General features: G+C 38.3%; 2 protein-coding genes across 2 annotated transcripts; one reads left to right on the top strand and one right to left on the bottom strand.

Moving 5' to 3' along the window:
- Positions 1,032 to 3,898, top strand: LOC109849566. The gene is given in 7 exon segments (XM_020419410.1): positions 1,032 to 1,280; positions 1,282 to 1,309; positions 1,311 to 1,395; positions 1,398 to 1,435; positions 2,104 to 2,412; positions 2,654 to 2,942; positions 3,649 to 3,898. Coding segments are annotated over 7 exon segments (909 nt in total). The 5' UTR covers positions 1,032 to 1,140; the 3' UTR covers positions 3,669 to 3,898.
- On the bottom strand, positions 14,698 to 19,428 carry LOC109847950 (tetratricopeptide repeat protein 38; the record flags this gene model as incomplete). The annotated part of the gene is made up of 13 exons (XM_020417179.1): positions 14,698 to 15,026; positions 15,266 to 15,330; positions 15,410 to 15,494; positions 15,580 to 15,669; positions 16,870 to 16,921; positions 17,026 to 17,132; positions 17,207 to 17,311; positions 17,378 to 17,507; positions 17,650 to 17,744; positions 18,333 to 18,476; positions 18,619 to 18,720; positions 19,096 to 19,197; positions 19,297 to 19,428. Coding segments are annotated over 13 exons (1,296 nt in total), but the record flags the coding sequence as incomplete, so codon positions are not given.

The following is a 19,433-nucleotide window of genomic DNA, read 5'->3' as shown; positions in this document are numbered from 1 at the left end:
TGTGAATTATACCTCATGAAATTATAAATTTTAAACTTTTAAAATTTATTCACTAGCTTATTATATAAAGAAATTATAAAATTACAGATTCTTATACTCGAAAAGTTTATATTTATCTATTAAGGGGTATACATATTTATGTGGACGCCCACATCCAATTTTGATAGGTGCCCCCACTCCAACAAAAAATGAGACTACTTAGAAGCCAATTTCAAAGGTTTATTTTTGAAACTTAGTAGCTATTTGTTAGTTTTTGTGATACTAAATAAAAATTATCAGGTATTGACGTACATAAAAAAATTTATGATAATGAAAAATACAAGCTAAGGCCCAAAACCTTCGACTCTTCTTTCTATATGGGGGTGCCTAGGGCGACTCATCTTGTCATTTGTCATTGCTCACTCCCAGTAGGCCGAAGTGTTTGGCATGATAATGAAAAATACAATTTGTTGAAATATTTGTGACATTGTATAAATAAAATTCTATATTAGGAAAACTTATCTAATACAAAATTATTAAATTTATTAATTTATGTATACGATTGAACTTGTGCCCTCATAGGGAAAAAAATTGTGGATCCATCCCTAGGAGATTAGTTAAAGTACAATAATACATTTTTATGGGGAAATATTTTTTATTTATTTAAAGAAAAGGACAATTTTGATATAATTATGAAAAATTGGTGAGCTTATAAGAGTCCTTATAGAATAGACCCCCTCACTCTTCATATTTCCCTCCAAACCAGGGGATGCTTCTCTCTCTGTGCTTTCAATTTATTATTTTTACCCTATCTCCCCTTCTACCCGACTAGGTGTATGAGTTAGTAGGAGACAAAGTTTGAGGGGGTCCGTGTGAAATTGTCCAAAGTTCGGTGGGTTTTATGAAAAACACCCTCTGATTGCTCGAACTACGTCTCATAACTCCCGCTTTCGTTTATGGCGGGTTAAAAACAGAAAATTCAAAAAGAAAAAGAAGCTAAATTTCCTACGTTTCCTCCGACTCCCCCCATTCCCCCCTACTTCCCTCTCCTCTCAAATCGCTCAATCCCTCACCCCCACCCAAAAATAAAATAAAAAAAATAAATAAAAAAATAAATAAAAAGCCCAAAAGATCGAGTCTTGATCTCTCAAGCTTCCAACAATGGAGCTGTTCAAGAGCGCGAGGACGGTGAGGCTGAAGAGCCACCATGAAAAGTACCTCCAAACCGACGACGACGGCGAGCACGTGATCCAGGACCGCACCGCGCCGCCCGGTGTCCGTCGAGTTCCCGCTCGCAGCGACGTCCGTCATCCGCCTCAAATCCTGCCAGCGGCCGCTACCTGACCCGCCTCCAACGAGCCATGTTCCTGGGGATGACACGGGCACCGGGTAACCCTGACGGCGCCCGCCACGTCGATTGTCCGTTGATTGGGAGCCAATCCGCGACGGGTTTCAGGTCAGATTCTTCTAATGATTCTAAGTGGGGGTATCAAAGTGAAATAGGATTGATACGGTGGGGTTCGGAGTAAAAATAGCTTTTTTTACTTTTGGTATGTTAATGATTCTTCCGTCTTTAAGTTTTATCTTGTTATTTGCTTGTATGTTATTCCATTTTTACTAACTATGCACTCGAATGGTTTCATCGTGCAATCAAGAAGCAACTTTCTATCATTGGTTAGTGATCCTAAACATGATTATTTACATTTTGGTATGTTTATATTTCATTAAGTATGGTTAGATTATATTTTAGGATATTATAGTATGTATATACGGTATCCGGTAATATAACTATGATAAAGACTACTTATCCCCGATATCCGCTATCCGATATGAATTTTGACCGTCCGATAAATCACCGATAACCGATATTTGAAACCTTGTGGGTAAATACCCTTCAAAACAACAAATAGGTACACAGATAAGAAAACATGGCATAGATTGACGGAGGATAAACTAAATATTTTTCTATGATGAAACGGCAAATGATCGAGCCACACCTCCACGCAACATGACATGCTCTTGGTATATTCTTCCCATTCTTGTTGTTTAAATTGAAAACAAAATCATTATATTCTCTCAAAATAAGCCAACAAGTTTCCATAGTCATCATACTATTAATTTCAGGTCAGGCTCAGGACACGGTACGGCCACTATCTTAGGGCAAACGGAGGTTTGCCGCCGTGGAGGAATTCGATCACGCACGACATACCTCATCGGACGACAACACAAGATTGGGTGTTGTGGGATGTGGAGGTCGTCGAGGTGCTGCAGCATCAGGAATGGAGGGAGAAGCAGCAAGAGACGAAAATTTACGCACCGCCGCCTCCACCGCCGGAGACTGAAGAGAGGTGGGGGGAGTCGTTGACAGAGGACACGCCGTCGAGAACTCCATCGAATTCAACGAAATCGCCGGGGAGGTTGTCTAGAGATGAGGTTTGGTTCTTCTTGATTTTGGTCCTTTTTAAAAATTATATATCATATATTTATTGAACTAGTTATTCTGTACCCTGTATCCAAATGAGCACTTTCTACATTGGAAGGGCAGCGCATATAAAAAGAAAAAGGAATATTTTTGAATATTCATTGAGCGTCTTATATTAGATCTTGCATCATATATCAATCTTATATGATTTTATTTTATTGCTTTTGGTTTTAAATGTGATCATCTTTGCAGTCATTGCCTTCTTTTAGTGGCTCTCCACACAAGTCGGATGGCCGATCAATCTATTATGTGATCGCCGAGGATGATGGCACTATCGATAATAGCACTGAGCTTTGCTTGACCTTCAAAGGAACAGATGTTAAGGAATTGACAGAGAAGTTGGCAGAAGTAACTGAGATTGATGATGGGATAATTGTGTGTTCAAAAAATCCGTTCAATGGAATGCTCTGTCCTCTTCTTTTACATCTTCCACCGAACAATACGACGATGCATGTTGTGGTTGTTCGATCCTCGTCCGAAGGTTAGTTTTTTTCTTGCTTTTGTGGAAATCCCTGCTTGATATCTGAAAAATAAGTAATAAATGTCTTTAAAATCCCAGAAGTTCTTCCCATATCAGTATTATTTTTCCAGCATAGTTGCAGCCCCCTTCTAAGGACAAATGTTTTGATGGGTTTCCATTATTAGTGATATTTGCGCGCTACAATCGTCGTTACTGGTTTAAAGCTTCACGACAGTCTAGTTCGATAACTCCTGAAGTAAATCATACCAAACTAATTTTTTGAAATAAGCAATTGACTTGATCATGTTAATCACACCTTAAGCATGTCCACCGTGTAAGCTAAAATTTAACTGTTAGTCTGAAGTAAGCACCATTAATTAATACCTCATATGTCAGTTCGAAGCTGAGATTTTGAACTTAAAACGATTAATACTCTCCAAATGCCATTTAAGAAATTAAGATAAGAATGTCGTTACGATAAGTTATTAAGTTGGTTTGTAGTTCATAGTTCCTTTCTAGTTATTCATTTCAATTAAATCTTCTTGAGGTTGACCTTTCGATTTTCTCGTTCTTATTATTATTTTTATTCTTTTTATTATTTCTTTAGTTTATTACACTGAACATCTTTGTTGTATACTTACTTTATTCAGTATTCCACCATGGCTTGATCTATCTTCATCATATAAGTTATACCAATGTTTCTAACGCTTTCTTGGTGTTGTAACAGTTGCAAAGAGTTTCAAGTAGGCTGAGATTTGGAGAAGTTAATTAGATCTTATTTCTTGATGGGGATACCTTTGAAAGAAACATTTTCCTTCAATTTGCGAGGTCATACCTGATGTAAATAGCCTCATAGAGACCCAAGCAAATGTATGTGATATTTTGTAGTCTATTAACGGAGGTGTTTGCAATGATTGATATTTATAAATGTGCACTTCTTGTTACTTTTTTCAACAGCAGTAACAGCATTGACCAAGCTAGATATCCAAAGAACTGAATTTAATTTGGTTTATGTACTCTTAACTGTAATAATGCACATTTTTTACCTCTGATCTTGAATCCACTTGGCTATTCTGAGGTGAAAGTAGCGAAGGGCGATTTACTGAACATCTTCAGTGTGGAAAGTAGATTATCCTCTAGTTTTCGCAACGGGGAACCGGGAGAAAGGGGAATTAAAATATATTTTGTTGAGACGGGAATTTTTCCATGAACGGAATTTGGTGTAGGAGAGGGATCAAAAAGGCTAATAATAAAAGAAAACCCACACAAGGTATTTTTGACCTTTTCCTTCACAATCTGGTGTTTGGTTTGCAAAAAAACCAAAAAGAAAGTGACGGAAAATAAAAGCACTATGTTGAATTTTTTACCTAGAAAAATTTTCGGAGTTGAGAGGCCGATTACGAGAGAAAACTCGACATTTTCTCTCTCCGTACCCTAAAACATTTACGAGGGTTCGCGATCAGTGTTTATTTTTTTCCGCCGCTACTCGATCTGGTCACCTCCGCCACCTAGGGTTCGCCTTCCTCCTCCGCCTTCCTTCCTTCTTGTGTTCCTCCTCCACCGTCAAATACAATCTCGTTTTCCTCCTTCGCCTTCATCCCGCCGTGCAAAGGCCAGCAAAGTGATCTCCGCAGGCTTCCCTCCCGCCTTCCCACCGTGCAAAGCCCAGCGACGTAACCTCCTCCGCCTTCTCGGCTATTGTTTAGAGGTAATTTGTTTAATTTTTATTTTTTAGGTTACTAAATCTTTGATAAAATGCTCATTTTAGGGGTTTTAGTGTTGGGATTTCATTTGATGGATTTTATTCTTCTTAAAAGAAAATTTAAATTCCCTGTCCATGAATTTCAGTTAATCTACTACATTTTATTATTGATTAAGCTTATGAGAGTTTGTTTTAATTATAAAAATTAGTAATTTTCTTGTATATAAATGTGAAGAATAGCTCGCACTTTTTTAAAGTAATTTTGTAGTATATTAAAAGTAATTTTGTAGTTTAATGTGGTATATATGATGAAAGTTTCAATGAGAAGTACTAAGAAAGTTCTTATTGGAGTTTGGTACCCTGGATATTATGTAGTTTTTTTTTAGCAAGTTATTCCAAGAAAGGGGAGGTTCTATTCATGATGGTGGAGAAAGATTGCACCTACATATTGGAAGAGAGTCACTGCTTCATGTTATCATTGTAAATTATAGATTCATGACTCTATGGTCATTCTTGCCAATGCACTTTGTATATTGATAGAATTGTCTATGGTCAATGGTATTGAGATTGTGATTCTTTATAAATAATTACAATTGTACTTGACTTTATTACGGCCTCATTGAAGTCGAAACTTTCATTTGTTTGGCGAGTCTAGTAGGTATAGGAATATTATTATTTGTTGGTATAAGATTTCACCCTTAAAACTTGTTAATATTATGAAACAATTTTAATTGTTTCCAAATGTTTAAGTAATGTTTTGTAAGCACTTAAAAGTAATTTGCGTATATTGTTAATTCCTACGGCTTGAGCATGGTGCATTTCTTAGTTGGTAAACTGTGTGATTGTTTATACAATGTAATGGTTAGCGTATCTTGATAATTGCATGATTTGGTTTGTTTTAATAATGTTAATACATACTTTAATATGATGCTAGTATTATAGATGGATGGTGACCTTGATGAAGAGACTGTAATTAACATGTGCTCGGGTGCCATACTCTTTGTTTTAGTCATGATTATGATATTTATGAGGAGAATGCAAAATAGATGTAGGTCCATTCGTCAGGGTCCTAATAAGGAGAAAATAAAATAATATAAAATTAAAAAAGATCACATGGACCGAATATATATAATGGATTCAGTGATAGTTGTATCAACTATGTTAGAATGCGCAGCAGTGCTTTTATGAAGCTTACAGAAATTATGAGGAGGAGTGATTTGTTACGAGACTCGAGACACGTTACAGTGGACGAGCAACTTGCTATGAATTTGAATATATTGGGGGCATAAAACTAAAAATCGAATCATTATGTCACATTTAATTAGATCTGGTGAGATTGTAAGTAGATGTTTTAACAAGGTGTTAGAAGCTATTTGCCACATACGTCCTCTCTTCTTGAGACATACGCGGAATGAAGTTCCGCAAGAGAGCATTAACAATCTGTTATACTACCCTTATTTTAAGGTATACACTCTATACATTGTGAATACCTCCATTACTTTTTAATTTAATACAAATATTCACTAGTAATATTTTATAATCTCTAGGATAGGATTGTATCGGTATGATAGATGGAACACATATTGATACTATGTTACCCGCCCATCTTGCTCCATGATTACGTGGTCGTAAAGGAGTCACACAAAATATTCTAGCAAAGTGTACTCCAAACAAACTATTCACCTACATATTAGCAGGGTGGGAAGATTCTGTAAACGACTTTAGAGTCCTTCAAGATTCATTATCTAGGCCACCACCTCATGGCCTGAGAGTATATGATGGTAATTTCATTAAAATTTTAAATCCTACATATTTACTTCAACAATAAGATTGATATACAATGCAATGTTAAAGAATACTAATAAACAATTTTATATCATAAAAATTGTAGGAAAATATTACTTGTGTGATACTGGATATACGACCATGCCTGGTTTCATCTCCCCATATCGTGGTGTCTGTTACCATTTGAAGGAACAAATAGCAAGAACATCCAAAAATAGAAGGGAATTATTCAATCTTAGACATTCTTCATTAAGATCTAAGATTGAATCTACATTTGGTTGTTTGAAAAATCGTTTCAACATTCACACTACTAAGCCTCATTACTCATTTCTGTTGGGGAATTCGAAACAATCAATCGAACCCTTGCCCTTCCGGACCTTGTGTTGAAAGTAGGAAAGTAGGAATAAACCACAAATAAAGATCTAACCTTGTAAAAACAGTAAAAGAGATGAACACACAGATTTAACGAGGTTCGGCAACGTGCCTACGTCCTCGGGAGCCACACCACACAATCTTTCTATTAATTGAAGAAGAAAATACAAGCTCTCAAACAAGGGGTAAATCTCTCTGAGATTCTCTCTCTCTTAGCAGTCAAAAAGCTCTCTTTTTAATGTCCTACAAACCCTAGAAACGTTTGGGTATTTATAACAAACCCCAGCAGAACAGGATTCCTAGATAAAATAGGAAACAACGAATCTGCGTCGCGGTCGACCGCTTTGCCAAGGTCGGTCGACCGGTCAGAACGACGAAATCCTACAGGGTCTTGTGCACGATATCGGTCGACCGCAGCGACCACGCCGGTCGACCGGCCAGAGCGAAAACTTCTTCTCAGTCTCCTGCAGTGCACGCGGTCGACCGGCTCTGCCACTGCGGTCGACCGCACAGTCTTCTGACTGTTTTCTTCGTCTTTTCGATTGCAGCTTTGGGTCTACACACTTAGACTAACAATCTCCCACTTGGAGACCAAAGCGTCATCAACGAGCTCACCCGAACTCTCCCCTTCTTCGCATGTATCTTTTCCCCCGAAAAATTCTTTCTTCAATCAACATCCCGACGATCGCGCCGATCCTCGTAGTGTGGCTCCGCCTTCGTCTTCTACTCGTGAAGGCCAACTGAAGTTGCGCACAACTCCAGTTTCTCAATGGTGACTGCCTTCGTCAACATGTCCGCCGGATTTTGACTCCCCAAAATCTTCATTAAGTGCAACTTTCCGTCCTCGATCAGCGAGCGTATAAAATGGTATTTAACGTCGATGTGCTTCGTTCTGGCATGATATACTGGATTCTTGGCAAGATGTATAGCGCTCTGGCTATCACAATAAAGAACTCCTCTCCCTTGCTTCAGATCCAACTCTTCCAAGCACCCGTTCAACCAGATCATCTCCTTGCTTGCTTCAGTCACCGCGACATACTCAGCCTCGGTTGTAGACAAAGTCACAATCTTCTGCAGACGTGAGACCCAGCTCACTGCTGTCGACGCTAAGGTATAAACATACCCCGTGGTGCTTCGCCTCGTATCATGATCACCGGCGAAGTCCGCATCCACGTATCCCTGCAGCACCAACTCCTTCCTCCTGAAACATAGTGGCTTGTTCGTTGTTCCCCTCAAGTACCGCATTATCCACTTTACGGCCTCCCAATGCTGCTTTCCTGGATTGCTTGCAAATCTGCTCACAACTCCCACTGCATGGGCGATGTCCGGCCTCGTGCAAACCATCGCGTACATGAGACTCCCAATGGCTGAAGAATATGGCACCCTGCTCATATGCTCTCTATCTGCATCTGTCTTAGGCGATTGCTCCTCAGATAACTTGAACTGACTTCCAAGGGGTGTGCTAACAACTTTAGCATTCTGCATGTTGAACCTCTGAAGTACCTTCTCAATGTATTCAGCTTGGCTCAAACTCAATGTCCCTTCAGCTTCATCCCTACTGATTCGCATCCCTAGAATCTGCTTCGCTGCACCCAGATCCTTCATTGCAAATTCCTTTGCTAGCTGCCTCTTCAAACTGTTTATCTCTTCTAAACACGGTCCTGCTACCAACATGTCATCAACATATAATAACAAAATAATGAAGCTGGACTCGAACCTTTTGAAATAACAGCAATGATCCGAATTGCATCTTCTGTAGCCATTGTTCTGCATGAAGTTATCAAACTTCTTATACCACTGTCTCGGAGCCTGTTTCAAACCATATAAGCTCTTCTTGAGCTTGCACACCATCTCTTCCTTTCCTTCTTCAATGAAGCCAACAGGCTGCTTCATGTAGATTTCTTCATCCAAGTCACCATGAAGAAAGGCAGTCTTCACATCTAACTGCTCAAGGAAGAGGTCTTCTGCAGCTACCAAACTCAACACCACTCTGATGGTTGTGAGTTTCACAACAGGGGAAAATATCTCCGTGTAGTCCACTCCTTCCCGCTGTTGAAACCCTTTCACTACTAATCTGGCCTTGAATCTCTTGCTTCCATCACTCTCCTGCTTGACCCGGTAGACCCATTTATTGTGCAAGGCTTTCTTCTGTGCAGGTAGCTGGGCTAACTCCCATGTCTCATTAGTGAGTAGAGAATCCATCTCCTCCTGCATCGCATGCTCCCACTGCTGAGATTCACTCACTTGCACTGCCTCTTCATAACACTCCGGCTCTCCGCTATCTGTTAAGAGTAGATAATCAAGTGACGAGAGGTATTTGGGATTTGGTTTGGGTACCCTAGATGACCTCCTAGGCTCCACGCCCTGGGTAGTAGCTTCTGCACCTGTAGTCTCCTCCGTTCTACGGTCAGAACTGACATCGTCGCCCCCATCTGGAAGTTCCTCCAAATCCATGTACTCGGATCCACCTGTATCCGTAGTGCTGCTCCCACTGCTTTGGCTATCCTTGGCATTGTCCCTGTCCTTGTACATCACCTCCTCATTGAATATCACATCCCGGCTCCTGATGATCTTCCTGTTCTTCTCATCCCAAAGGCGATACCCGAACTCATCAATGCCGTATCCAATGAATGTGCACTTCTGTGACTTAGCTTCTAGCTTGTCCCTGACATGGTCACTGATATGAACATAAGCCACGCAACCAAATACCCGCAAGTGTGAGAGATTTATCTTCTTTCCACTCCAAACCTCCTCTGGAATCCCAAAATCTAATGGAACTGATGGCCCGTGATTAATAAGGTATGCTGCCGTATGCACCGCATCCGCCCAAAATGTCTTAGGCAGACCTGCATGTAATCGCATGCTCCGCGCACGCTCTGTCAAGGTCCTGTTCATCCTCTCTGCAATGCCGTTCTGCTGCGGCGTCCCTGGAGTAGTCCTCTCTAAGCGAATCCCATTCGTAGCACAGAACCTCTTGAACTCCTCCAGCTCGTATTCTCCACCATTATCTGATCTCAAGCACTTCACCTTCAGATCTGTCTCGTTCTCGACCATGGCCTTCCACTTCTTGAAGATCTCGAACACCTCTGACTTGTGCTTCATGAAGTAAACCCACACCTTCCTCGAGTGATCGTCGATAAAGGTGACGTAGTATCTCGAACCGCCAAAAGAAGACTGATAATCATATTTTATTACAATTTTATACCCTCATTATCTATTTTACATGAATAAATATACCATTAATAATTATTGTTAGATTAGTTTGCACATAATTGAATGAAAATATAAATAAATATTATTAAATGTAAAAACCCCTCAAAAATCTCTCTTCTCTATTTTGTAGTATTTTCAAGTTCCACTTAGAGCCCTTTATCTGTATCTGAACGTCGCCCTTTCCAACAATATTGCAAGGTTCATTATCCCCCAAGTATACTTTACCAAAGTCCCCTGCTACATAGTTCTGAAGTAGTTTCCTATTTGCAGTGGCGTGGAAAGAAGCTCCTGAGTCGATGACCCAAGAATCAGAATCGCTATCCATAGCAAGGATCAAGGCATCCTGCACGATATGAGCCTCCTGCTCACCCGCATCCTTCTTTGGTGCTTTACAGACCGAAGACATATGGCCCTCCTGGCCGCAGTTCCAACACTTCCCTTTGATAGACCTAACCTTCGAGTTCGGCCTCTTCTTCACTGATTTCGACCGATTCCTGTTCTGGTTCCCTTTCTTCTGGCTTCTGCCTCTCTGCTCGAAACTTAGGGCTGAACCTGAACCTTCTGATTCGGACGATTTTCTTCTAACCTCCTCGGATAGAATCATGCTAACAACCTCATTCAGCTTCAACTTCTCTTTCCCCGCCGAATTGCTGATTGCCGTCACACAACCTGCCCAACTATCCGGCAACTGCGATAGTAGTAGAAGGGCCTGCACTTCGTCATCGAACGTGATGTCCACGGAGATAAGTTGATCAACAATCGTGTTGAACTCGCTGAGGTGCATCGTGAAGGACCGTCCTTCTGCCATCTTGAGGTTGAAAAGAGTTTTGACTAGATGCACCTTGTTTGCTGCCGACGGTTGCTCGTACATCTTCGCGAGCGCTTCCATAAGCCCCACCGTCGTCTTCTCCTTCAGAATATTGTGGGCTACTGATTTGGCGAGCGACAACCGGATTTGCCCTAGAGCCTTCCTATCCAGTACCTCCCAATCACCATCTGACTCCGTCGTCTTCTTTCCCTTTTCCTTGCCCAGAAGCGGGCGATACAAGTCCTTCTGGTACAGATAGTCCTCCATCTGCGACTTCCAGTAGGCGAAATCCGATCCGTCGAACTTCTCAATCTTTGATTTGCTTTCCTCTGCCATGGCTTTCACACAAATTGCTGAACGAAGCTCTGATACCAGTTGTTGGGGAATTCGAAACAATCAATCGAACCCTTGCCCTTCCGGACCTTGTGTTGAAAGTAGGAAAGTAGGAATAAACCACAAATAAAGATCTAACCTTGTAAAAATAGTAAAAGAGATGAACACACGGATTTAACGAGGTTCGGCAACGTGCCTACGTCCTCGGGAGCCACACCACACAATCTTTCTATTAATTGAAGAAGAAAATACAAGCTCTCAAACAAGGGGTAAATCTCTCTGAGATTCTCTCTCTCTTAGCAGCCAAAAAGCTCTCTTTTTGATGTTCTTTTCAAACCCTAGAAACGTTTGGGTATTTATAACAAACCCCAGCAGAACAGGATTCCTAGATAAAATAGGAAACAGCGAATCTGCGTCGCGGTCGACCGCTTTGCCAAGGTCGGTCGACCGGTCAGAACGACGAAATCCTACAGGGTCTTGTGCACGATATCGGTCGACCGCAGCGACCACGCCGGTCGACCGGCCAGAGCGAAAACTTCTTCTCAGTCTCCTGCAGTGCACGCGGTCGACCGGCTCTGCCACTGCGGTCGACCGCACAGTCTTCTGACTGTTTTCTTCGTCTTTTCGATTGCAGCTTTGGGTCTACACACTTAGACTAACAATTTCCTGCACAAGTTGATATTGTATTGGCATGCACGGTTCTTCATAATTACATTGCAATGGTTGACCCGGATGATGAGATATTCAACGAGACAGTTAACATTGAAGAGGATGAAGATGATGTTACGGGCGAAGAAGAAAATAGTGTTGTTAATTTTTCTCAATCTCAAACTCAAAGGGAGCAAACTCAATTAAGAAACCTATGGAAGAATCGTAGAGATCAAATAGCTTGGGAGATGTGGGTTGACTATTGTAAAAAGTATAAGGATGGGAATACCAATGAAATTGGCATGTGAACTTGCTTGACGTTGTAGTGATGATTTGTTAGGAATATTGGTTTGTGTAATTTTCTATTATCAAGAACATTATTTTATGACCAAGTTTGAAAAACTATTTAAGGTTCAATGTGTAATATTTGTGTGATGATCACTATGTGTTGTATGTACCTTAATTCCATTATTTTTAGTTAATTGACTTTGTTTCATGTGTGGTGAATTAGCTTAACTTTGTTTGTGTGTTTGTGATGACATGGAATGAATTAAGAACTCATTTATCTACCCGATACATCCATAGTATGCTTTGTTTCGATATGGTTGGTGTGCTGAAAATAAATAATGGCTTACTGGTCCTCCGTGGTTGAAATTGTTTTATGTTGTTATGTCGAATACTTAAAATGGTATAATTTCAAGCCTATCTTTGTTCTGGCTACTTTCAGTTTTATTCTTCACGGGACTAATAGTCCCGTATACCATGTGTACACGTTTTCGTGCACGCCCATCAAATCAACGGGACTACTAGTCTCGTGAATTATACTGCTACAATTTTCACGGGACTAGTAGTCCCGTTAACTCTCTAAAGTGGATTCATAAAAGCCCCAAAACTTCAAAAGCTAAGATACTAGTCAATCATTATAAAATTATTTGCACTTATTTCCTCAAATTCTTTAAAATTTTGAAAATCACTTCATCAAACCTAATATTAGTCTATCAAATCTTTAGAGGTTTGGAATTACCCTCCTAAATGTCCATAATTAGTTGAAATTATTCACTAAAATCTCTATTGCAACTTACCCCTTAAATTTATAAATAGACCTCCAAATCTCTAAATAATTTCAATTTCCTCCCTCAAATGTTCATGTTTTTAATTTAGTCTCTCGAATGGATTTATAAAAACTTAAATTAGTCTCTCGAATAATTAAAGATATGGACTTACTCCCTTAAATGTTCATAATTAATCCCTCAAATCTTTATAAATTTTGAAAATTACTACCTTAGATTTAAAATTAATACGTCAATTCGTTAAACATTTTTAAATTCCTACCTCAAGTGGTCTTATTTCGGAACTTTAGACCCTAAAATGGTGAGTATTCTCACCCCACTTATGATTCACAAATATTTCGTCCTATTTGAGTGGTAAGTACACCATGGTGACCACAACCATGGTTTCTTCTATTTTTTAGTTTGAACCAAACACTAGAAAATGAGGGAATCAAGTCACACATCAACTATTTTCTTGTCTTTTCAATTTGAACCAAACTAAGGAAAGTGCTGGAAAATAATTATGTACCAATTTTCTTTACGAAACAAACACAAAAAACACTCTTCCAAGAAAGTGAGGGAAACACCAAAAAGTGAAGGAAGGTGGGTTTTAAAAAGTGAAGGAAAGTAACCAAACATCCCTTAATGGAGAAGCACAAAAATAAACTCTCATGAGATTTAATTTGGTAGATAAAATCAAAAGGGTGGGGGTCATTTCTATCTAATTAATTGATCTATTCCAAGCAAATCTAACCATTGGTTTAGATTTAACGATATAGAATGGCTAGCTTGCCATCTCATCATACTGCTACTCTGCTTTGGATATGTAAAGATGGATTTTTTTTCCCATAGAATCCACTTTTAAAAGAGTGTCATTCTATAAAAATTACATTTGATTTTAAATTTATACATAAATCACCTTTAAAGCGTTATTTGTTGCAATCAAGCAATAGTTGGGCCCACTTTTCAGTTAATTTTTTTGGTAACTGATTCCACCTAACCTTCATGAAGGACTATCTTTCTAATATACTTGGTATTTGAGAACTAACTATTACAGCAAAATCGAAAAAAAAAACGACTTAACATAAATCCAGATGGTTAATTGCAACAAAAAAATCGATAAAGATGGTTTATATATATATTGGAAATAAAAAATAATTTCTATAGAATATGGTAAAAGTGGTTTGCATTAAAAAAACCTAGAAGTTAAGGCACTTTTCACGTAAATATCCTTTTTAAAAAGTCGATGCTAGCTCTTTGATATATAGTATCTCAAATGATTCATGAGCACTACACCACACCAATAGAAGAAAACCATGTGACACAATCCACTTCCAAATGAGAATATGATAGAGTTAAATAATTATTCTTGCACACCAATAGAAGAAAACCATGTGACACAATCCACTTCCAAATGAGAATATGATAGAGTTAAATAATTATTCTTGTACTACGCCTCTTATTGGTGTGGTATAGCGCTCATTGAGCACCTAACAATTTTTCATCTCAAAATCAAAGTCTTTTAAATTAACCAATATATTTAATGAGAAATTTGTGGTCTGCCAAAATCGCCACATGGCAATTATGGGCAAACAAGAGAAGGTAACTTTTCTCTAGTTAATAACCAAAAGAAAATTTCTCCAAGAACCCAAAATATAGGACCAACATGGGGACATATGAGGTGCCCCCCTCCTACTGCATAATAAGCTGACCATCAAATAATGACCAGATCATTATGCAATAGGAGGGGGACACATCACTTGTCCCCCCTGTTGGTCCCATATTTTGAGTCTCTGTAGCAAAGCTCTAACCAAAATAATTATTATAGCCACATCACAAATTTCTTTGCTCATAAAAAGGTTTGAATAAAAAAAGAATAATAGTATGGCATTCTTTAACTGCATTTAATTCCTCTGAGTTCCAACAAAAGCCAACAAGAGTTAAAGACAGCAGCCAGCAACCAAGCAAGAACACCTTAAAAATGATGGGCAAAAGCAGCACAAGCTTTCAATGCTCCCCCGTTTATTACTTATATATATAAACACACTGATGCTCAAGAAGCAAGCTAGTCCAAGATATTTTACATAGTTTGTTTGCTTTACATCAATTTATTTGAAATAAGCCGTCTCTAGAGTCCTTGCCTTCTCAGCTACAACATTTGCCTTCTCAACACCCTCCAAAGCGTATGCTCTTTCCTGGAAAAACAAGCCAAATCACACAAATATTTAACTTCGATATTAATGGAAAATTTTGTGTCGTTTCCGATGCCTTTGCACTGTCAACATACTTGTCTTTTCATCCTTCACGTATATAAGCGCTTCGCATGATACATGTGTATGTATCTACATTCATCGCCTAAAAATAACCTAGAACTATTTGCTAGCTGAACTTTATAAATAATCTACAAGAAAAAGAGACTGAAAGGAGAACATACCAACAAACGCCATAAGAAAGGAGCCCCCTCTCTCGTTTTAAGTGCTTTCTCAATCTCTTCAATTGCTGCAGCATATAAACTACATCACTTCCCTCGACAAATAAATGTCTCGATATTTAGAAACTCAAGATAACTTACACATACCTTTTAAGGTATGCCCACAGCTCAGCAGGACACAATACCAAACTTCGTTAAAAACATCTAGCTGCTCATCAGATGCCCCAATTACCTACATAAAACAGTAATTTAGAACAAAGATATAAAAGAAGCAATTAAAGAGTATGGAACTACAGGATAATTGAGAATGTTCATACTTTACATTTAGTGACATCAAAGTCTAGACCAAGCGCGTCAAGTGCTTTCTGATGATTACCTCTTCCATATTCGTAAATGGCTTCAGCCAGCTGCAAAACAAATTAACAATAATATTAATGACATCTTTTTGCCATACATCGTATTACCAATTATATCCACAAGAAATAATTGAATCCCGTATTCTCAGAAACCAGAAAAAAGATTGAATTCTCACTCATCAGATATGGTTCTATAAGCAAAAAATGTAGAACTTATTCACTAATTTATGATAACACAACCAGTTCATTAAAAAAAATTCACAAAACCCTCTCCAGAAAACCTCTCAAAACCACCACAAAAGACTCACATAATTTCCCACAAAGCACAAATTCTCAGTAAGTTGCCACAAAACACAAACTCACAACTAAAGGAGCTCGAATTACTAAAGCTAACTAAGACTCAATACTTAAAAGAGAGAACAAAACAAACACAATAATATTGGGACTCAAATTGGATACTGAGTGGCAAGACTTACATCTTCAACTTCGAAGTGCAAAGGACTTTGTTTGTTCCTCTTTCCTTTAGTTTTCTAAAACCTACTCACACCATCAAGACATTTGGACTGTAGACTATGAGTTATTTGTTCCTTGGAAGAAGTGGAAAGATATTAGCTGTGAGTTTTTTTTTAATCTTCTATAGTACCTTTAAACATAGGTAAAAGAACAGGAGGGAAATAACTATATGGTTCCTGCTGCAGTTGCAAAGTTTGCTATATGTGAGCAAGGATAAGCTTAACAATTTTGTTCACTTTTTAAGGACACTGGAATTAGAAATCTTTTCCATTGGTCCTTTTTGAGGGTGACTTTAAGTACATGGATTGCAATAATTTCTCCTTAAAAAGTTAAGAAAAGGTTTACCGAGAAGCATTAAGCACATTAAAGGCAGAAGAAAGAAGTGCGAAAAAGATTAGTAATTCACTATTATTTAGCAGAGAAATAGAATAGAGAAGTAAACTAGTTGTTACCCGTGCGTTGCACGAGATTAAATTAATATTCTTGTATGTATATTAAACTTTTAGATAAAAAGAGAGGATGAAAATAACTTTTTTTTGGAAATAGAGAACAAAATAAATGATTTGTAGAAAATGAAAAATGAAGAATAGGAGTTCCCAAGATGCGGAGGATAGTGGACCAAGATGAGATGGTGAAAAAAGGATTATTAGTTATTAAAGGTTAGCCCTTGGAATTTGCCAAGTGGCAAAAACATGCAATCAGGTTTTTACTTGTTAGAATAGTATTGATGAGGCAAACCTTTCTTCCTCTTTGCATTGAGTGTTGCTTCTTCTTGCTCATTTGAGAAATCCTAATGGAGCAGCAGTTGTTAGACAAAAAGTATCCTAGTATTTCTAAAATAAATAAATAAAAATCCTAGTATTTCTCAATAAAGAAACATGTTCGTTAGCTCACCTTGATTTCATGGATTCTAGTAGATCGTCAGCTTTCGCTGATTCTTTTTTACAAGCTAAAGCCCAAAGTCCCAATATATCAAGCAACCACTCCATATGCCATATAGACTGCAAAGGTGTAGCTAGCAAATGAGCAAGGGAGAGAAAAGTTAGACGGCACTCTTCCATATAATAATAGTTACCTCATTCTCAAATATATTTGCAAGCACCATTATCTGCTCTTCAATACAGCTCTTATGACCACGCACCTCAATTTGTAGCAACAAGCCTATAGCATTAACATATACCTGAATAAATGAGAAATGTAAGTGAAATAGAAATGGATTCAAGAGCAAAAATGTCCAATTCTATACCTCCGAGTGTTCTGCATCCTTTCTTTCCAATTCTTTCCATATACAATTATCATAAATTTCTAAAACTTTATGCAAAGGGGAATGACCTTCCAAATAACATACAGCCACATGCCACCAATTGTGAGTGAACCTGGACATAAAACGGTATAGTATTTAGAACGGTTGAAAAGAGAGATTTTATACTCATATTTATATTTCTCTAGTCATATTAGAATAACATTTGATGGACATAAATAAAGTCATTGCATTGGTAAACTAGAAAAAAAACATACATGAATGATGAGCAAGAGCTCCATGTATAGGAACAAGATTCCATGAAATCAACAGCCTCTTTGAAACGACAATCATACTGAAAGACATGGCATAGCTGAAAAAGTGTGAAATAAATATTATTGTTAGTACATCATATTGAGAGATATTTGTACATTAAACAGCCCCTTGCAAGCTATAAAGTGCAGAGGTCGAGAAGCTGAATATGAAGTTCTCTTTATCCTTTCTCCCTTTTGAGTTGAAAGTGGATATTCACTCATGATCTTTCAAACTCCCGGGGCATTATATCCAAGTTTTGCAAGTGGCAAGTCGGTTATCTGATTTGTCCTTTATATATGTTTTTGCACATACATTAAGTAAACAACTAAGCCAACTTTGATCTGACAAACTAAGTTACTTAACTTTTTTCTTCAAGTTATATTTCCTTGTAAACAAAATCATCTTTACTACATGCTAACATATCAATCTCTCAAGTCTCAACTGAACATATGAGCATAGCTCTATACTTCCGACTTGCTTGGTAATTCTTTTTCCTCCTTCAGATTGTGTGGTATTTCTATGCATAAAAACAGTTATTTTTTTTTCATGAAGCTAATTCCTGAATCTATTAAAAAAAATCACAGGGATTGACCATAACCAGTTACAAAATTAGCATACATTTGCGAAATTTCAAAGCTAAGCTTACGTTGTGTTGGGACCAGAGATCAAATTTATTGATTTCAAATCCTTTCCTTGCGGCCTTCTCAGCTTCAGCCATTCTTCCAAGTTCTAACAGAGGAAAAGCAAGCAGGCCATAGATATAACTCTGATCCTGATTTTGGGGAAGTACCTGATTGATAAAAGGGTATTATACCTTTCGGGATCAACGGACATCGACTTATAAAATTTATAATTAACATGCCGGGAGATCTAAATGGAAACAATTCAGTTATACTTTCCAACAATGATTTGGTTATGGGAATAATTAAAACCTGTTCAGCAAGATTCAGAGATATATCTGGACGGCCAAGATAGAAACACAGGAGCTGCGCTCTCTTTAGTGAAACAAGATCTTTAGGGAACTCTTTTATTAACTGCAAAATCAACAGCATAAGTTACTAAAATCCATAACCAGAAACTAATTCCAAGCAAGTATAATGCTAGTTTGACATAAATTGTAATAAAGAATGCAAGTAATAAGTTTCAAGTTCTAAATAAAGCCTACACTAGCATCTCACCAATACAAAACCGACTACCTATAGAAAAAAAAAGGCAAATATGAGCTCTCAAATTCTTGTGCAGCTTAAAGTCTCCATGATCTCATGCGTTTAAATTCTCCATACAAACCTAGTTTTTTAAGGACGCGAACTGAAGAAAATTCAGCAAAAATCCCAAGAAAATAGCGCCCGAAAAAAAAAAAGGAAAAAAGAAAACCTAATAGTATAACAGGAACAAAACAAAAATTCAACCTCAAAGTGGCGATCAACAGCAGCCTCCTCATCTCTCCCGTCCCCAACCAAGCAATAAACCGCCTTGAACACCAATTTCTCATAACCAGTCCCTTTCTTCTCCTAAAACCCACAAATAAACACAAATTCCTCAAAACCCAACTGCAATATCAAAAGAATTTCTTTTTTTGAAAAACAAAATCCAATCTTTAAGGATCTCACAAGCGATTCAGCGGCGGCCGACAGGAAAGCTCGCGCCTTTACAGGATCCCTGGTGGCGACGAAGAAGGCGGCCAGGGTGTTAGCGAGGACGCAGGTGGGGTCGCTCAGTGGGGCCCGCAGGATGACGGAGCGACCGC

This window comes from Asparagus officinalis, chromosome 7 (assembly GCF_001876935.1).
Source record: "Asparagus officinalis chromosome 7, Aspof.V1, whole genome shotgun sequence".
Classification (NCBI taxonomy): domain Eukaryota; kingdom Viridiplantae; phylum Streptophyta; class Magnoliopsida; order Asparagales; family Asparagaceae; genus Asparagus; species Asparagus officinalis.
Note: the sequence above shows the minus strand (reverse complement) of the source record. Positions and strands in the feature narration are given on the sequence as shown.